General features: G+C 44.5%; 1 protein-coding gene across 1 annotated transcript in view; it reads left to right on the top strand.

Moving 5' to 3' along the window:
- Positions 1 to 19,191, top strand: part of RSU1 (Ras suppressor protein 1) — a 202,372-nt gene extending 183,181 nt beyond the window's left edge. The window contains exon 9 of the mRNA XM_043885150.1: positions 18,639 to 19,191. Within this exon, the coding sequence (XP_043741085.1) occupies positions 18,639 to 18,741 (103 nt within the window). The 3' untranslated portion in view covers positions 18,742 to 19,191. The remainder of the gene's footprint in view (positions 1 to 18,638) is intronic.
- The last annotated feature ends 415 nt before the right edge of the window (positions 19,192 to 19,606 follow it).

Raw genomic sequence — 19,606 nt, 5'->3', positions numbered from 1 at the left:
TAAGTAAGTTCATGTGTATCATTTCTTTTTAGATTCCACATATAAGGGAAGTCAAATGATATTTCTCCTTCTCTGACTTACTTCACTCAGTACACTTCTTTTTCAGTGGCAAATACTAAATTCAGACTCTGGTCCTTCACCCTGCTCTGTCTCCTGGGCCCCACCCCCACCTGTGGGCCAGGGGGTCGGGGGTGGCTGCTTGGTCTACAGAAGCTCGCCACAGGGGGTCATGAGGGGAAAGCAGCGGGGGTGAGGGGTGAAGGGATAGACATATGCACACAACTGTATTTAAGAGGGATAACCAGGGGAAGCAACCTAGATGCCCATCAGCCGACGAATGGATAAGAAAGTTTTGGTATATATACACAATGGAATATTACTCAACCATTAAAAAGAATACATTTGAATCAGTTCTAATAAGATGGATAAAACTGGAGCCCATTATACAGAGTGAAGTAAGCCAGAAAGATAAACACCAATACAGTATACTAGCGCATATATATGGAATTTAGAAAGATGGTAACGATACCCCTATATGCAAGACACAGATGTATAGAACAGACTTTTGGACTCAATGGGAGAAGGCAAGGGTGGGATGATCTGAGAGAACAGCATCAAAACATGTATATTATCAAGTGTGAAACAGATCTCCAGTCCAGGTTGGATGCATGAGACAAGTGCTCGGGGCTAGTGTACCGGGATGACCCAGAGGGATGGGATGGGGAGGGAGGTAGGAGGGGGGTTCAGGATGGGGAACACATGTAAATCCATGGCTGATTCATGTCAATGTATGGCAAAAACCACTACAATATTGTAAAGTAATTAGCCTCCAACTAATAAAAATAATCAGGGAAAAAAAAATGTTAACCCCCAAAAAAAAAAAAGCAGATAACCAATTTTAAATTGGTTAAAGGACCTACTGTGTAGCATAGGGAACTCTGCTCAAAGTTAGTGGCAGCCTGAATGGGAGAGGAGTTTGGGGAAGGATGGATACTTGTATGTGTATGGCTGAGTCCCTTCAGTATTCACCTGAAACTGTCAATACCCTAATACAAAAAAAAAAAAAATGTTGGAAGAGTACAGCTGAACTTCCCTGGTGGACCAGTGGTTAGGACTTTGTGCTTCCACTACAAGGGAACAGATTTGACCCCTGGTTGGGGAGCTAGGATCCTGCATGCATGCCATGTGGTGGGGCAGATAAATGGATGAATGGAACACAGCTCAGTGAGGAAGTCAGGCTTGCCTGGGATGCAGCAAAACTCCTGAACGCACATGGTCTAGAGCTGTTGCTGCTGCTTGAGCCCCTTTTAGTGAAGATCTGCTTGGTTGCCTGTCCCCAGCTGCTTGCTGAGTTTCTTTGGCCCTTACTGTTGTTTTTATGTTTTCTTGCATTGGGAAAGAAGGGGACTGACTATACTTTGCCCTCACCAAGTTCACGGGCTTTAGGAGTTCTGTTTGTCAGCCTGGTGACCTTTCCAGGCTCATACTCAAAAATACTACACACAAACATACTGGAACACCCTCTAGGTAAATGGAATGACTCTTAAAAATATGTATGTATACACTTTTATGTATATTTATAAAGCATATGTACATATTTCCATCCTTACTTTTCTAAAAACATTAAAACTAACCATGTGTCAAGAAAGGGTCCATCAGCTTTCAAAATGTCTTTCATCTAAGTACAAAAGATGGCTCGATTGCACCATTTTCAAATGGTCTCTATCTGTGTTCTGCAGCATGGTAGCTGCTAATAACATGTGACTCTTGAGCCCTTGAACTATAGCTTGTCTGGTTGGGATATGCTATCAGGGTTTTCAAATACTCACCAGATTTCAAAGACACTTAGAACCAAAAAAGAAATCATTAAATTTATATGATATACTTACTAAATCATTTATCCTTAGATTGGGAATAAAATAGATCATTTACCATGTTGATACAGATTACCCATTGAAATGATCATATTTTGGATCTATTGGGTTAAATTAAATATATTCCTAAACTTGATTTCATCTATTCCTTTTTCCTTTTTTAATGTGGCTCCTAGAAAATTTAAAGTTACCTTTGTGAATCTCCTGTTTTGGACCAAGCTATGCTGTACATACGTGAAAGTAGAGAATATGTCTCCACAAATTGGAAGGACTAATATGTGTTTAAAAATAAGACTTTAAAAATAGCTTTCTGAAATATTTATGAGAGGAAAAATGAACTCACTGTAGGTATTCAGTAGGCTGACTAAGAGGGGCTTGTTTTTACCATTCCAGGCAATATATGTCAGGCAGAAATCTTCTTGATTAACAGCTCTTCAGGGAGGAGTATTTTTCCATGCAAAGATAGGTCAGTTCGAGTCATTTGTAATGGAATATTGTTTTCTAATATTTTTGTTTTGTTTTGTTTTCTAATATTTGAAATAACTGTTGAGTACGTGTTTCCTTTGTGATCCCAGGTGTCATCACGTGGCCACATCATGACCACATTGTACCCCACAATAAAGCAAATATCTAAATAAAGTGAGTCCCATGATGTTTGGTTTCCCAGTGCATATAAAAGTCATGTTGACATTGTGAACTGTGTGATAACATTATAGTTAAATATATATATATTTATATATATATAAAGAAACCACCTGTAATGCAGGAGACCTGGGCTCGATTCCTGAGTTAGGAAGACCCCCTGGATAAGGGAATGGCAACTCACTCCAGTATTCTTGCCTGGAGAATCCCATGGACAGAGGAGCCTGGTGGTCTACAGTCCGTAACTAATGCTTTCACTTTTCCCAGGCAGTCCAATAGTTAGGTCTCTGCACTTCCAAAGCAGGGGGCACAGGTTCAATCCCTGGTTGGGGAACTAAGATCTCACACGCCACACAGCATGGCCAAAAAAACTAAAAATTAAAAAATAAATAACGCTATTGGGAAAATGGCACTAGTAGACTTGCTCTACGTGGGGTTGCTGCAGATCTTCAAATTATAAAAAAGGCAATTTCTGTGAAGCCCAGTACAGCAGGGTCTGCCTGTACCAGAAACTGACAAAAGAGCAGCACCAGGCTGGATTTTGCAGAAACCCCGGGCCTCTGGCACCTCCACCTCACGCTTCTACTTCCGCCTCACTTCCACCGCCTGTGCTTAGCACTAACACCTTCCAGGAGTGTTTGCCGGGTGCGATTCCTAGATGAAACACTTGCGATTCTTGGATGAAAAGGTCTGTTGTGACAAGCTCTTCTCTCTCCACCCACAGCCACGGTTTTGCTCTGAGACTTCAGGGCCCAATGGGGCCATCAGGCAACTAAAGCTGGAGCCCCAGGGGAGAGTCCTCGCCGCCCCCCAAATTCCCAGGACCCCCACCCAGATTCATGGCTGATGCACAGAATTCTCCGGTAGACCATTTTTAACATCCAGCAGAAGCCACAGACATCTTAATTTTTAACCTTTTTGCACTTGATGACCATAAATTTCTCTGAAACTCTTAAAAATCTGATTAAAAAAAAAAACTAGGAGGAACTAGATGACATGTATTAAATCTGCTGAGTATATCAAAGCTACAATTATTTTTTTTTAATCTTCCATTCCTTTTTGGAGTATATTTTTGCTGCAGAACTCAAAACTCAAGGAAGATGGGGATCCAAAGGCTCTTCTATTCTTGAGCTCTCTTAGATGTTTTTCTCCATTATTCTCTTCCCCAGTTGTTGGGCTAATTCCCAAGCACCATTTTGGGGTTTTTGTTGATTTCCTATATCTTAAAAAAAATTTTATTGGAATGTAGTTGATTTATAGTGATGTATTAGTTTCAGATGTACAGCAAAATGAATCAGTTATCCATATACATATATCCACTCTAGTTTTTTATTTGTTTTCATTGGAATATGGTTGCTTTACAATGTTGTGTTATTTTCTACTGTACAGCAAAGTGAATCCGCTGTACGTTTACATATATCCCTTTTTTTGGGATTTCCCTCCCACTTAGGTCCCCACATAGAATTGAGCAGCCTTCCCCGTGCTATTCAGTAGGTTCTCACTAGTTAACTATTTTATACATAGTCTATCTATAGTGTATACATGTCAATTCCAGTCTACCAATTTATCCTACCCACCATTTCCCCTTGGTATCCATAGGTTTGTTCCCTACATCTGTCTTCCTTCTGCTTTGCAAATAAGATCACCTGTACCATTGTCCTAGATTCCATATATATGTGTGAATACACGTAATTTGTTTTGTTTCTTTGCCGCAAAAGCCTGGCTTCTCCTCTACTGCCGACCTCTGGCCACTAGTTAAAATATTGCAATCAGGAATGGAGGGAAAGCACAGTCAACTTGACCTGCCATGTTCCAGGGGTGGCAGGGCTTGGCACTTCAGAGACAGCCCAGCTTAGATGAGGGAAGAAGCGACAGGAGACAGTGACCAGAACTGACTTGTAGCTGCTGCTTCCTGAAGTCCACCTGGCAGGAGCCTCATGGCTGCATCCATCTGTAGGTAGATGCACGCTTTCTGGTTTTGACTTCTAAGGTGATTTCTTTTTTTTTTTTTTACTCTCTTTGCTGTGTAAGTGGAACATAACCTCACAGACCATCTAGTGGACATGGAGGAGAGGCAGATGATACAGTGCTGCCTAGAATCTCAGGCACCATGCTGTAATGTAACCTGAACGTAAGAGGAACCTTGGAGATAGGTTTCATTGAATGTGGTTTTTCCGAAGGGTAAATGAGTTTTAATGTAAGCAGAGTCCTATACAAGTTTCATACATACAACGTGCAGGTTCCATTCAGATGCCCAGCTGTGACCAGGTTGCAGCCATTGCCCGTAGGGTTTGATCTAGGTTGGTTCTGGATGCATTCTGAGTGAATGCTCAGTCGGTGTGCAAGGTGAAGGGCAGGAGGGTGGCAGTGCATATATTAGATGGCTCCCACCCCTGTTTAAATACAAATGCGCCATTTCCTATGTAGGAAAACACAGATTACCTTAGTCAATGGATTAACTCCAAAGCCTTCTGCCTCCTGAGTCGGTATTATCTGCCATGCACTCTGAACCCTGAATAGACTAGCACTTAGAGATGGCTCGCTCTCTGTTGACCTGGCCTTGAGTCACCTGCCAGTGTCGCATCATCCGGTCATCGGGGCTGAGAGGGGAGGAGGGCCCTGGAAGCAGGGAGTCCACATTAGTAGCCACCGAGAGGAAGAGGAGGATGAGTAATAATACCTGTAGATACGCTTTACCGTTGGCCTGTGTCTGAGAAACAAAGACCCGGCGGAAGCTTCGCTGTTTGGACACTGGTATTCCAGTTGCAGCGTCATTTATGTCTAGACCCCCAGGACAGCTGTGCAGCCCTCCGTGATGTCTTTTGTTCAGGCTTAAATGAGTTAATACAGAAAATGCTGCAGAAGCTTCCTGTGGAAATGCTGGTGTATAGCGTGTGCTGCCTGCGTTTGGCTGTTACAATCACTAGCTTAATAACTTAAAAGGTCGTGAACACCGAGCCTTTCCTGAAGGAACCATGTGTAGCTTGAAAAACTTCCATCTTTCCATGATAATAAAAATTCATTCTGATGTTTAATTTGTCTGAAGGAAAGGAAGAAATCCCCAGCGTTTTTATAATGTCCATTTTGACTTAATTCTCTGTGTTAAGCTATTCCAGCACTCAGCTAATTCTTGCTAATATCAAATGATGGTTAATATTCAGTAAAACTGTGCTGTAAAGGAATTGAATGAAAACCCCTGGTAACACAGTATTTTGAGAGGGACCCTCCAGGACTTCCCTTGTGGTCCAGTGGTTAAAACTTCGCCTTCTAATGCAGGGGCTGCAGGTTCAGTTCCTGGTTGGGTAGCTAAGATCCCATATGCCTCATGGCCAAAAAAAAACAGGGCATAAACAACAGAAGCAGTGTTACAACAATCCAATAAAGGCTTTAAAAAATGGTCCACAGCAAAAAAAAAAAAAAAAAAAAAAAACCTTTAAAAAATTTTTTAAAAAGAGAATCTCCACAAGAGAAGAATGGATGGCTCCCAAGCAGCTTCACAAAATGGCGCCATGATGCACTTACTGCACCTCACTCTCCTCTCCAAGCCTCAGAAACCCCACAGAGACTGGGGGAAACAACAGAAGAAACTTACGTAGGGGCCCGGAATTCTGTAACAGAGGAGATCTGCCCCTAAAGACTAGAAGACTTGCCTTGGCGTGCACAGCACGTGTTTTCTCAGTGAACACCTCTGTATGGGAAACATGTCTATCATCACTTGATGAGTATGGAATTAAGGAATGAATCAGGAAATGTTCCTCAGCTCAGATACTCTTTCGGGGCAGTACTGATGAGCCTACCTGCAGGGCAGCAGAGGAGACACAGACAGGAACGACAAATTTTTGGACACTGTAGGGGAAGGAGAGGGTGGGATGATTTGAGAGAACAGCATTGGAACAGTCACATTGCCTTATGTAAAACAGATAGCCAGTGGGAGTCTGCTGTGTGATGCAGGGAACTCAAAGCTGGTGCTCTGTGACCACCTTAGAGGAGTGGGATGGGGAGGGAGGGGGGTTTAAGAGGGAGGGGTCATACATATATCTATGGCATTCCATATTGTTGTATGGCAGAAGCCATCACAGTGTTATAAAGTAATTATCCTACAATTAAGAATATTTTTTAAAAATATATTCTTTCAGTCCACCAGTAGATGTTTATGTGGTGACTAGTGTGGCCAACGCTGGAGAAATAAAAGGATTAAGACACCTCCTGCCTCCGAGGCACTGATGATCCGGCTGGTTAAGAGACTCAGGTAGTTGGATATTTCAGTAATCCTAGTAAGTGCAGTGGTGTGTGCTTTCCTTCAGTCAATCAGCAAACAATCATGGTGTGCCCGTGGTGCACCGGTCAGAGGGGATACTAATGAAGACAGACAAGATTCCCGTCCTCTTGGAGTTAATCTTCCATTAAAGGAGGTGGCAAACAAAAATCAATTAATAATAATCAAAATAATTATATCGTGACTGTGGTATGAAGGAAACGAATGTGGTTAAAGACAGAATGCGGGCAAAAAAAGTCTCTTAGGAACTCACATTTGAAGTAGATCAGAGTGATGTGTCATTCAGGGCTCAGTGTTCCTTGGAATGCAACAAACACAAAGCGTTAGAAGAAATTTATATTACTAATAATCCAGCAGTACGTAAGTAGGTTTTTTAAGACATGACGTGAGCAAGGGCTCAATGTCTCTGGACTCCGTTTCCCTCCATCTTTCAGTTCTGCTTTGCCTGCTGATTTCTTTCCCAGGCAAGCTCTCTTCTCAGACGCCACCATGGCCAGCAGCTGATCTAGGCTCCTAATTCAACTCAAAAGAAAGGGCTCTTCTTCCCAATAGCTTGAGCTAAGATCTTGGGTCTTTCTGTGGTTGGCATAGGTTGGCCACATGCTCGTGTATGAACCAGTGTCTGCACCCAGAGTAAAGAGGGAGGGTTGAGACTGAATTGTTTTGACACCAAAGTTATTGAAGTTCTTTCCCTAACCTGTCCTTTCCCTAACCTGTGCAACAGGGACAGTACGATGCCGATCTTAGGGAGGCCTGGAGAAAAGCATGCTGGACAGAGGGGATAGAAGTATGGACCTCAGAAGTGGGCAGAGGCCTAATTTGTTTGCCCATGTGCTGGAGATTGGGAGCGTGCAGGGTCATGGCAGAAGGCAGGGAGGTGGCCCCAGCTGTACCATGAAGCCTTGGAAGGGTTGCAGTGGCACCATGTTTATTTCTCTTCCTGCACTTGCAGACATTGCCTTATCAAGGTGCCCACAGAACTCCCAGCTGGGTCCCACCGATGCCCACTGCCTGCGTCTACCCCACTCTTGGAGCTGCTGATGGACACCACCATGCTTCTGATGCACAGGGTCTCTCTCCAGCTTTCTTCATTCATTTGGCTGGCTTCTGATCAAATCTTGCTGGCCTGAGTTGTGCTGGTATTACTTGGGGAGACTTTCTGAGTTCCTGCTTTGGTTCATTTGTGTTGACGTGATCATTTAACACATAGAGGGCAACCTTTCTGCCTTTAAGTTTTGGGGTCACACCTCATTCTTGCATCGACTCTCATATCTCTCCAGCCAACTCTGTATTGAGTGGACATGAAATTTAAAATGGGTTGTACAATGTGAACAGAAGCAATAATTTGTGATTATATAGAATTAACATCTAGCTGTCCATGTTAAGGGATCTATTAGATAATTACTGTTTAGCTTTTGAGAGCCAGATTCTAGTTAGTGAATTTTTTTTTTTTTTTAATTTGTGTTGGACTATAAGGAGATCCAACCAGTCCATCCTAAAGGAGATCAGTCCTGGGTGTTCGTTGGAAGGACTGATGCTGAAGCTGAAACTCCAATACTTTGGCCACCTCATGCGAAGAGTTGACTCATTGGAAAAGACCCTGATGCTGGGAGGGATTGGGGGCAGGAGGAGAAGGGGATGACAGAGGATGAGATGGCTGGATGGCATCACCAACTCAATGGACATGAGTTTGAGTAAACTCCAGGAGTTGGTGATGGACAGGGAGGCCTGGCGTGCTGTGGTTCATGGGGTTGCAAAGAGCCAGACACGACTGAGCGACTGAACAGAACTTAACTGATAGTTGATTTACAGAGCTGTCTTAGTTTCAGGTGTATAGCAAGGTAAATCAGTTACACATATGCTTATCAAGATAGTTAATTTTAATAGTAATGTTTTCTTAGGAATAATTTTTGGTGGTATTACATGCATGTAATAGAAATAATTTCTTGCGACATCCCTGGCAGTCCATTGATTAATGGACTTCTATTGCAGGGGTCAGAGGTTCGATCACTGGTCAGGGAACTAAGGTCCTACATGCTATACCACGTGGCATGGTCAAAAAATAGAAAACAACAACAAAATAAAGAAATGCTTGTCACTTCCTTGCTTGTGTCTATAAATAGGTTTGTGTATAACCAACACATTGACACCTCTGCAGCCTCAATGTAACAGTATCGCTAAATAATTCTTTTCATAAAAAATATTCTCCAATACTCCAGGTCTGAAGTCTATTAAGGAAGTAGCTTGCTTAGAAAACTTACAAAAATGCTCTTCCTCCTGTTTTCCTTTGTTTTTTAGTTTATTCTGGAAATTGCAACATTTAGCACTTTGCAGTTTAATTTAAAAGGATTACCTATTCTCTTAAATGCTTAAGCAGGGAAGCAAGTTGCAGTTATTGATTTTTCTCTGCATGTATTCTGTGAAAGCTGTATTTGCTCCTTCCCCAGGGAGCCTTACCCCCCGAACTGCATGCTTGCTGGTGACAGCTCAGACCTCTGATACATAACCAAAGACCTTGCCTAATATCCTTGCAACTGCTTGGGGAATTTTTATTAAGTAAAAGCATCATTAGAATAGACAGGATGATGAAGTTTAATGAGCATCTTTTGTGCATGAGATTGTTAGTTTTGTTCTGCCAGAATCCTCATTTCTCTCCTCCAGTGGGGCAGATAGTTAGTCTAGAATGTATGGGGTATTTTTAAAATCTGCCTTGCATTTTGTTTTTTTTTTTTGTGTAGTTTAGTATCTGTCCTAAGCCAGCTACAGATTCTTCTTTCCTATTTATACAGATGCTGTTTGCACACATGTATGTTGATAATTTCTTTTTACACTGTATGTTGGGGGCAGAGAGCAGTGAGGGTTATAAGGGAGAATGTAGAAGACACCTCCTGGTGCTAGTGAATTTCATGGAACCATCTCTTGGAGGTTTGATCTCAAAAAATCATTGCCTTTTGAATTAATGAGACTTCTCATGGGAATATGGTAACTGTTCCCTTTTTTTCTTTAAGACTCAGCAATTTAAGTGCTAAGGTTCTGTCACCAACCCCTCAGAAGCTGCTAGATAGGATAAATAAAGATATGGCAAATGCTTATTAATAATCTGGGCTTCACACTTTGTCCACAGATTTATTTGCGGAGATTGTAAATTTAGCATCCTACCATAAGATTACAGATTAGACACAAAATGATTTCTCTCCATTATTGTCACTGGCCATATACTGAGATTTTTCAAATTGGTTCTTTTCTTGGTCTGTATAAGGACTTTCCATGGAAACACCCAAAACAACAGGAGGGAGGCATATGACAGGAGCAAACGACTTAAGCACAGCATATTGTACCTCTCATATACCTGGCATTCTGAAACATAATATTTACATAGCACACAATGTGCTTCCAGCAGTGCCTTGTGTATGTAGAATACAAAAGAGGTGAAGTCTGCTGTCCCCACCCTTGAGAAAATGGTAGGCTGATGAAGAGGACAAAACTGAGAAATCCAGAAAGATGGTGGTGGTGATGGTTGGTGGTTTAGTTGCTAAGTCATGTCCAACTCTTGCAACCCCATTGACTGCGGTCCCGCAGGCTCCTTTGTCCATGAGATTTCCCAGGCAAGAATACTGGAGTGGGTTGCCATCCCCTTCTTAAGGGACTCTTTCTGACCCAGGGATCAAACCCGTGTCTCTTGCATTGCAGACAGAGTCTTTACCACTGAGCCACCAGGAAAGCCCATATACTTAATTCCTAGAAAATTTGAACTCTGGAGTCATTACCTGGGGGTGATCTGCACCTTTTTCTAATCCTCAGTTTCCTCATTTGGAAAATGAAAATAATGAAAGCCCCTTCTTTCTTGGATAGTTGCGGTAGTGAATGCTGACTGCATGGTAACCATATTTACCATGTGTCCTGATCAAGGCACTCTTTTAGTACTTGGAAATAACAGACAAGAGCAGAAAGTACTTTGTCTATTCTGAAGGACTTAGTGATGAAATCTCAATAAACACCACAGTATTTTGTGAAGGCAGAAATTGGACAGGGGGCAGAGCAGAGAAAGCTGTGAAAAGCCTGAATATGTGGATGAGATCTGAGTTGTAGAAAGGATGGGGGCGGGCATTTCAGGCAGTAGTAACACAAATCAGCCAAAAACTGAGGCCAGAAGGAATCCTGGCTGACAAAGGCCTTAGATGGGTGTAGCACTCAAAATTTTTTTCAAATCAACTGCAAGGTGTAGGCAGTATTCAGATATTTCCAGTTTTCAATAAAGATAAGCAGAGATTCCAGAATGATAACAGACTCTAAGGTTACTGAGCTAATAGGTGGCAAAGCTAACACTCAGCCTACCTTTCCTACACTCTACATTGCCTTTCTCTAGATCAGCGTTTCTGTATTTGGTCTGTTAGTGAACAGAGAGAGAGGAAATTTGGCTGGGTAGGCATTACGTGGCATGTTCAGTGGACACTCTGTCACATACTGGGCTGGGTACCTGATCCAGTGGGTAGTGGACGCTGCTTTCCATGCATAAACCAAGGAGAGAGAATTCTGTCAGTTGTGTGTAGGACACTTGAAGGAAGGAAGGAACTGTTATCAAGGAGATCAGGAAGGGGGGATTCTCTGGTGGTCCAGTGATTGGGACTTGGTGTTTTCACTGTGGGGCCTGGGTTCAATCTCAGGTTGGGGATCTGAGATCCCATAAGTTGCACAGCATGGCCAAAAAAAGGGAGACCAAGAAGGAACCAGTTAAACACTAATCTAATGGCCATATTTTAGGGTAGAAGAAAAGGAGAATGAATAAAATCATAGGATGATAGAAATAAGAATAAGTACCATGAAGCATCTTATTAATCCATTGAGTCATGGACCTTTTGAGAAGCCGATGAAAGCTGTGTTCACTTTCAGGTGAAAAAAGGCACATATAACTTTGCTTGGAGCTTCAGATCCTCCCTTGCCACAGACCGAGAATCTCTATGGTAGAGGAGGATGTAATAATTGTCCAGGGGAAAAATAAGAACAAGGATAGTGCATTGGAGCCAGGGGAGGAGACTTCTCAAGAAGGAAAAATGCGGCCCCCAGTGGTGGTCATTGCTGCAACCATGAAGGGGTGTGAGGGTCTGCACGAGACCCTTGGATTGAACAGAAACAGCAAAACTCAAATGATTTTTTTTTTCACAAAATGAATATGCCCATGTTAAATAAATATACCCACCAATAATAGAAGAGCATGCATATCAGACTACTACTCAATGTAATGTTTGCTGAGAAATAAATGTATTCTCATTCTCATGGGCTGGAATTGTTTGCTGTGCCGTCTTAGATGTCACCAGGCAGGGGTGTTGAGTTGTGTGGAGTGTCGGGAGCCAGTGTGCAGACAACTTTAACACGATGCCTCTCAAGTGACCAGGCTGGTGACCTCTACTGTTCACGGCATCATTTCATGATGAATCCTCCAGAGCTGATATTCGGCCGGGGTTCTACAGACAGCTAGCTGCTGTGGTCAGGGGCTGCTCCCACAGGGACCAGACGAGAGCCCTCATGAGCTAAGTGATGCCGCCTCGCTCATCACCCACAGCACAGGTCATCCATAGGCATCTCACCTTTGAGGATTCTCTTCACCGTCAGAAGTCTGTTCATCAGACTCCTGAGCGTAATTCATCCTTTCCTGTCACTTTAACTGGTTCTCTGTTGATTTTTCTCCTTCCATGAACTGCTCCCAGTCATCCTCTGTAGACCTCAGCTTTCAGAGGAGAGATGATTTTCCAAGACTCTGTGCCACAGGTTCACTCCATATTCTGAACTGATCACTTCACCACTGGTGGCTGCAGCCCCATCCGTGACAGGGAGCCAGGCTCCCTTGTCAGTTTCTCACACCAGCATGACCAGATTTCAGTGCCCCTGGAAACCTTCCCGAGTAGAGTCTGCCCCCCAAGCTCATGATGGCAAAGCTGAACTCCTAGCTGTGCTCAGAGGCAGTGTCTGGGAAGCAGGAGGAATTGGCCGGCTTAGCCTGGGTCTTAGGCCTTCACGAGAGGTTAAAGGTGGCAGCTGTTGCCCTGGAACACCTGTTCTGTGCCTGCACACAGCCCCTGTCCGTGTCTGATTTAATCTCCCCCACAAGCCCTTCAGGATAGCAGTTTTCATCATTTTGCAGATGAAGACATCAGACTGTGGCAAGTTAGTCACCTGCTCAATGTCACACGTCCTTTGGAGCAAACAGGGTTCGGGAATGCAGATGCTTGAAACCCCAGGACTGTTCTCCAGAATCCCCCGTGCAGTGAGCCAGGGCTCTTGTAGGACTAGATGATGGGTACCACCTGAGCAGATCACTGAGGGGATGTGCTCATCAAGAAGCATCTTGTGCCAGGATCCAAGGGTTAGTTGAAATCTTCAAAGATCAAGGAGGTGGAAGTTACATAATGAGAGGAGAGTACAGAATGGTCAGGAGGACAGAAATCCATCCTGAAGGCTGCAGGTTGTATAGATCAATCCTGTTTTTCACTTCCTATAATGATGCTGGTGAGGGGAGACTGTCCCTCCCAAGTGAGCTCATTCCCAGAGGAGCAAACAGTTCATCTGTTAGCATGCCTTTCATATCCAAGCCAACCAACCCCAAGCCCCAATCCTAACCACTTCTTTTCTCTAACTCTGATGCACCAAGCCAATATTCCCCCTGATCCAGGTACTGGGCAACTGGAGATCACTTCTTTAGCTCTAGGCTCTGAGATTTTAAACAAATTCTTCACCTACCCTGTTTCGCCCATTCCTTCCTGTGAAACCACCCATAAAGACTCTGGGCTTTGCTCTCCCCGGGGCTCCTCTGCCTCCCAGTCAACCTGGTGCTTCCCCATGTGGCCCTGCACGTAACTGCATGTGATAGAACTTCTTTCCAAGGCATTGACCTGCCCATCTGGTCACTGTCCCCTCTGTAAATTAAATTCTGGATGCATTTCAAACATGGACCATGACTATCAGCTTCAGCGCATAGAGGGATCCAGGCCCATCGTGTCTCACTGTAGCAGAGAGGGGTAGTTGGCCTGCCCACCTCCTCTCTTCTTGTAGACAGCACACGTTTTTCCTTGGAGATTCTCCTTCTGTGGCCTTTCTGCAACTTAGTTTTTAACTTTCCTTTCTTGTCAGTGAGTTGCTACCCCAGAAGAAAATTTCTCCAGCTAAAACTAAGCAAAATCCTTCACAGACAGCCCCAGAGAGATTCAGTTACTGTATTGGTTCCCTGTTGCTGCTGATAACAAACTAAGATGATCTTAGTGGCCAAAAAGGGCTTCGCTGGTGACTCAGTGGTAAAGAATCCACCTGCCAACACGAGATGCATGGGTTCGACCCCTGGGTTGGGAAGATCCCCTAGAGGAGGAAAGGGCAACCTACTCCAGTGTTCTTGCCTGGGAAATTTCATGGACAGAGGCGCCTGGCAGGCTATAGTACATGGGGTTGCAAAAGAGTCAGACATGACTTAGCCACTAAACATCAACACGAACCTAGTAGCCAAAAACAGAACAAGTATATTATCTCACAGTTCTGGGAGTCAGAAGTCTGAAAGTTAGGTGTCAGCAGGGTTTCATCTTTTGGAGGCTCTAGGCAAGAATGTGTTTCCTTGCCTTTCTAGGGTCTAGAGTCTGCCTGCAGTCCTCAACTGGCAGTCCCTTCCTCCATCATCAAAGCCAGCATCTGAGCATCCCTGACTCTGGCCCTCCAGCACCCCCGTCTCCCCTCTTAAGAGGACCCCTGTGATTATGTTGGGCCCACCCAGATAATCCAGGATCATCTCTCCATCTATGAACCTGTTTGCAAAGCAAAAATAGAGACAAATCTGTAGAGAACAAACATGGATAGCAAAGGGGGAAGAAAAGATGGGATGAACTGGGAGACTGGGACTGACCCACACTGTTGATACTACATATAAAATAGATAGCTGATGAGAACCTACTGTATAGCCCAGGGAACTCTGCTTAGTGCTCTGTGGTGACCTAAATGGGAAGGAAATCCAAAAACAAGGAGGGAATATATGTATACATGTGACTGATTGGGTTTGCTATACGGCAGAAACTAACACAACATTCTAAAGCAACTCCAATAAAAATTTTTTTCAAGTCCTTAATCAGCTCTGCACAGTCCCTTTAGCGATAAAAGGTTACAGACCCCAAGGTCTCTGGGATCAGGATGTGGACATTTTGAGGGGCCATTATTCTGCCCCCTGCACTTACTGAATGGAGGCCCCAGGGCTAATACTAACAGCTGAGGGAATCCAAGACTTGGGACCCTGAGATGCTTGTCCTTCCTGCCCGGCCAGAGCCTCATCTCCAGGTGGGAATGATCGCTCTGATGGATCCAGTCTGCAGATGAGAGTGAAACGCGGCTGTCTTCTGGCACACAGCTGGAGGAGTGAGAGGATCCCGCAGGGCAGGGCAGAGTCATCCGCTGGTGACTCATGGAGGAAGTGGGACAGTGCCTTTAGCCTGAGCCGCTATCTTCAAAGAGGATCCAAACCTTTCTTCCATATATGCTTGGCGATTTGGTGTCGGTAGAAAATACCATGTTATTTTTCAGAGGAAAAAACCCTGGAGAAGTAATCATATAATTATCTTTATTTAATCACTCTAACCCCATGTCATGCCCTGGTGCCTGGCTTACCTCAGCATTACGGCCACGCTATGAGAAAACAGCATCATTTTTTCTTTTACAGATGAAGAAACGAAGGCACGGTGGGGATGAGGCTTGCTAATCATGTGCCTAGAACTGACAGCTCATAAGTGGCAAACAGACTTTTCACTCTCCCTTCCAACCCTTTGTAGTGAGTGGCTTGCTGTGTAGCCCCAGGAAGGCCAGGCACACAGTGGGGTCTGAGTCTAAAAAGGCAGGCGATGAAAGATTGGAACATTCTAGTTCCTTCCTGCATAGAGGAGCCTTGCTGAGCCCCAAGCAGCTTTGGCACACCTGCTGAAATGACTTTGCTTCATGACCGCTGTCAGGGCCCGGCAACACCGCCTCTCCGTCCAGGAAGCCTTCCATGCCTGCGTGTTCAGGATGTGGTGCATAGAAGGCCCTCATTGAGTCTTTCATCTCTTCTCCCTCCTCTGACCTCTTTATTTCTGTTGATACCACTTTCCCAGCCCCTGAGTCTTGCCAGGTTTCCAAATTCACAAACGAGGGAGTTGTGTATCTACAGATTTTTGTGATCCTTAAAGTTGGATGTTATCTGCGAGCAAGAATGAGTATAGGGATAAGAGTTTGGAAAGTAGAGGAGAGACCCTGAAGCTGTGAGAAAGAAATTACAGTGGAAGATGCTGAGACCATAGATGCCTTTGTGGATGCTCAGGACAGTCAGACCTTGGCTTTGTGCCAGGTGGGAGGAGCTTGGAGACCAGAGCCCCACCCCCCAGGCCCCTTTGTGCACACCCCACTCTAGCGCTAAGCCGCTGATCTTTAGGAAAGCAGCATCCTGGGAGGAGGAGGAGAGGGGCCGACGCTATGGAGGATCAGCTTGTCTCATCAAGAGTGTAACACACAACTCTCCTTCGGCTCAGTTTGCTCTCCCTGTTCTGGTGCATCCAGGAGAGATGCTGGCAGGGTGGGGGAAGGGGTGCACAGCTTGGAACCCCCTAGAAAATTGTAAGATCATCTTTCCACCTCAAGATCCTTAACCTCATTTCCTCTGCAGAGTCCCTTTGGTCATGTAAGGTGACAACAGCAAGTTCTGGGGGATTAGGACAGGGACATCACTGGGAGTGGGACTGGTAACAGTGGTAAGGCCAGATTGGCTGAACCTTCCTTTCTGCCCAAACCAATGTTTGTTTGCCTGGATCCAGGACTGCCAGGTGTCCACAGCATAGACTTTGACGGGAACCGGCTTCTCCTTTTAAAGTGTAGGGGTGATGCATGTATGTGGAATCTAAAAAAATGGTACAAATGAACCTATTTGCAAAGCAGAAATAGAGACACAGACGCAGTGAGCAAACATATGGACACCACATGGGGAAGGGAGGGTGGGAAGAATTGGGAGATTAGGATTGACATACACGACCATGTGTAAAATAGCTAGCTAGTAGGAACCTGCTGTATAACGCAGGGGACTCGACTCTGCTCTGTGGCGGCCTAGATGGGAAAGAAATCCAAGAGAGGGGACATATGTATGTGGAGCTGATTCACTTTGCCACACAGCAAAAACTAATGCAGTATGTAAAGCAATGATACTCCAGTTTTCTTAAAAAGTGTAGGGAGGGGGCATGTGTAGGTTTAAAGATCCATTTTCCTGGATGACAGGTTCTTTTGGGGATGTTTCTGCTGTGGACGCCAGGCAGAACTGGGCCTGCCTCTCCTTTCAGTTAGACCCCATTCAGAGTCTTCTGTCAGCAGTCTGCAGCCTTTTTGGCACCAGGGATCGGTTTCATGGAAGACAGTTTTGGCACGGACGGTGGGGCTAGGGGAATGGTGGTTGGTAGATGATTCAAGCATGTTATGTTTATGGTACACATTATTATTACTACAGCTGCTCCACTCAGATCATCAGATATGAGATCTGAGAGGCTGGGGACTCCTGCTCTAAGGGAACTTCTACAGGAGGTAAATGCTAACTTACAGGCTCTGATATGACGTCGAGGACATGTAGTTCCTCCCTGATGCTCCCCCTTACCTGGAGAACATTCCCAGCACCTGGCTGGACTTAACATTCTTCAGCTTGTAGGTCTGTCTGCTGCCACTCTCCGCATTCTAAACTCCTTGGGAACAGAGACCCAAGTTCATGACCACTGTTGGTAGATCCTGCTTCTCAGGAGATGCTCGGAAGCCTCTGGAGAAGCAGACGACAGTATGACCTGTCAAAACCCAGAGTCCAAGTTTCCCTAAGCGCCCCGTCAACTGGACAATTCTGGGCACCAGGTCTGTCCCTCAGCCCATCAACCACAGCATCAGTGTCATCGGGAGCAGGAGTGTATGCCAAGTGCAGGAGAGGGTGTCGATCACCCACATGGATCCTAGAAGACGGGGCGCCTTGTACAGGAAGGTCAGTGTTTGTGTCCAGCCTGTTCAGTGTGGGGTCAGGTATTGCGTCTCTTAGGGAAGCACTGAGACACCCACCGGCCTCTCTCAGGGACACAGTTATAGCAACAAGGGGAGTTAAGGTTGAGCTGTTTTCACTTTCGGGTGGCTTTTAATTTGGTTTAATCAGAACGACTCATAAATTACCGATTAATTACTATCTGCTATCAGGTTCAATCCCCTCAGCCACAGAGCCAGCTCTGCTCTGCGATGGATGCCGTGGCTGTGATTGTAGGGTACTTCGTCAACATTTAATCAGCGGTGCTTATTAACGTGGCATTGATGGGTGGTCGCCACCCCAGTGCCATCCATCACGGGTGAGCAGCTAGCGCAGGCTCGGACAGCATCACTCTCTGTCGCATCACCCAGCCCCGGGGCTCTCGGGCCAGCACGCTGCTCACTTTGCAGGAAGTGGACACCCTTTCTTTTCAGCTCAGCTCAGTTTTGGTCACCGTCAGCTCCAACACTCACGGCCTGTGGAGCGTCAGTCTGGAGCGGCCAAGCTGAGCCTCATGTTTTTCCTAGCCCTGGGTCTCTCTTCCTTAGCCCAGAGAGTGTACGATTCCAAGAGACTGGTCCAGAATTGGACTTCATGGCATGGTGGAGTGAGTAGGAGAGAGAGAGAGTGTGTGTGTGTGCGCACATGTGTAAATTCAGCATATGACCGGAGGAAACAAAAATGCCCTTGCAGTGTTCATAGCCTCCCTCAGTATGCCTGGAGATGAATCTGTTGATGAAAACTCTGCCAGTAGAAGCGTATCTTGTGTTCACAAGGTGGATCTCACAGTTTCCCTTCTCTCTCTTTTCAGCCTCTACGGCAGACACATGCAGGCAAACCCAGAACCGCCAAAGAAAAATAATGACAAATCGAAAAAGATCAGCCGGAAACCCCTGACAGCCAAGAATAAATAAGGGGTCAGCCTGAGCTGCACTTCCGGCCACTTCTCTCATTACGTCTGTTCTCTCTTTTCTGTCTCACAAATGAATACTCTGTTTTTTCTCTCTCTAATGCTTACCACCTTACCTTAAATTCTTTCGGTAGGTGGTGGATTTTTTATAAGTTCTTCGAACCATTTCCATTTGTTTTCTTAAAATTGCCAAAGGCAGGAAACAAAGCCTTAATTCAGCTGCAAGTTCCATACGAGGCACAGCTTTCGACTTCTTGAATAGATGTTCACAGAGTTGCTTATTATGAAAAGAATAATTAAAATCATGTAATCATTTACATGCCACCCTTAACACTGTTCACCCTTCTGTTAATTCACACAACTCATTATTTTTGCTTTGTTCAAAGTTTTCCTTCACCACTGAGATATTATGTCAATTTACAAATGATTTTAATAAAATCTTAAATTTGTGTCACACGTTGTTTCTTGAATTAAAACAAAAAAAATGAATCTTGGGGTCTACCTGTTCTTGTTGACTTTTACCCCACAATGATCTTGTCCAATTTATTGGTCATCGATGATAAATTCTGAAACTTTCTGTGAAAGAAATGCAGAATTAAATGAGTTGGTTTCTTCTCACATTGATATGTCAGGTTTGTTTTTTTTTTTCCTCTTTGAAGACTGTTTCTAAATTAGGAAGAAGCAGAAAAACAAATCTCTAGAAGATTTTGCCAAGAGATTTTGGAAAGCAGCATTTCTTAGCTGAAGGAATGGTGACTTCTGCCAGTGGCTGGTCGGCGAGAGCTGCGAATCAGAGAGAGAAAAATACTTGCCTGTTTCTTGTCACTGCAGAAAATCTGCTCATATGAGAGCATCTTTCTAAGTGACTT

This window comes from Cervus elaphus, chromosome 23 (assembly GCF_910594005.1).
Source record: "Cervus elaphus chromosome 23, mCerEla1.1, whole genome shotgun sequence".
Classification (NCBI taxonomy): Eukaryota; Metazoa; Chordata; class Mammalia; order Artiodactyla; family Cervidae; genus Cervus; species Cervus elaphus.
Note: the sequence above shows the minus strand (reverse complement) of the source record. Positions and strands in the feature narration are given on the sequence as shown.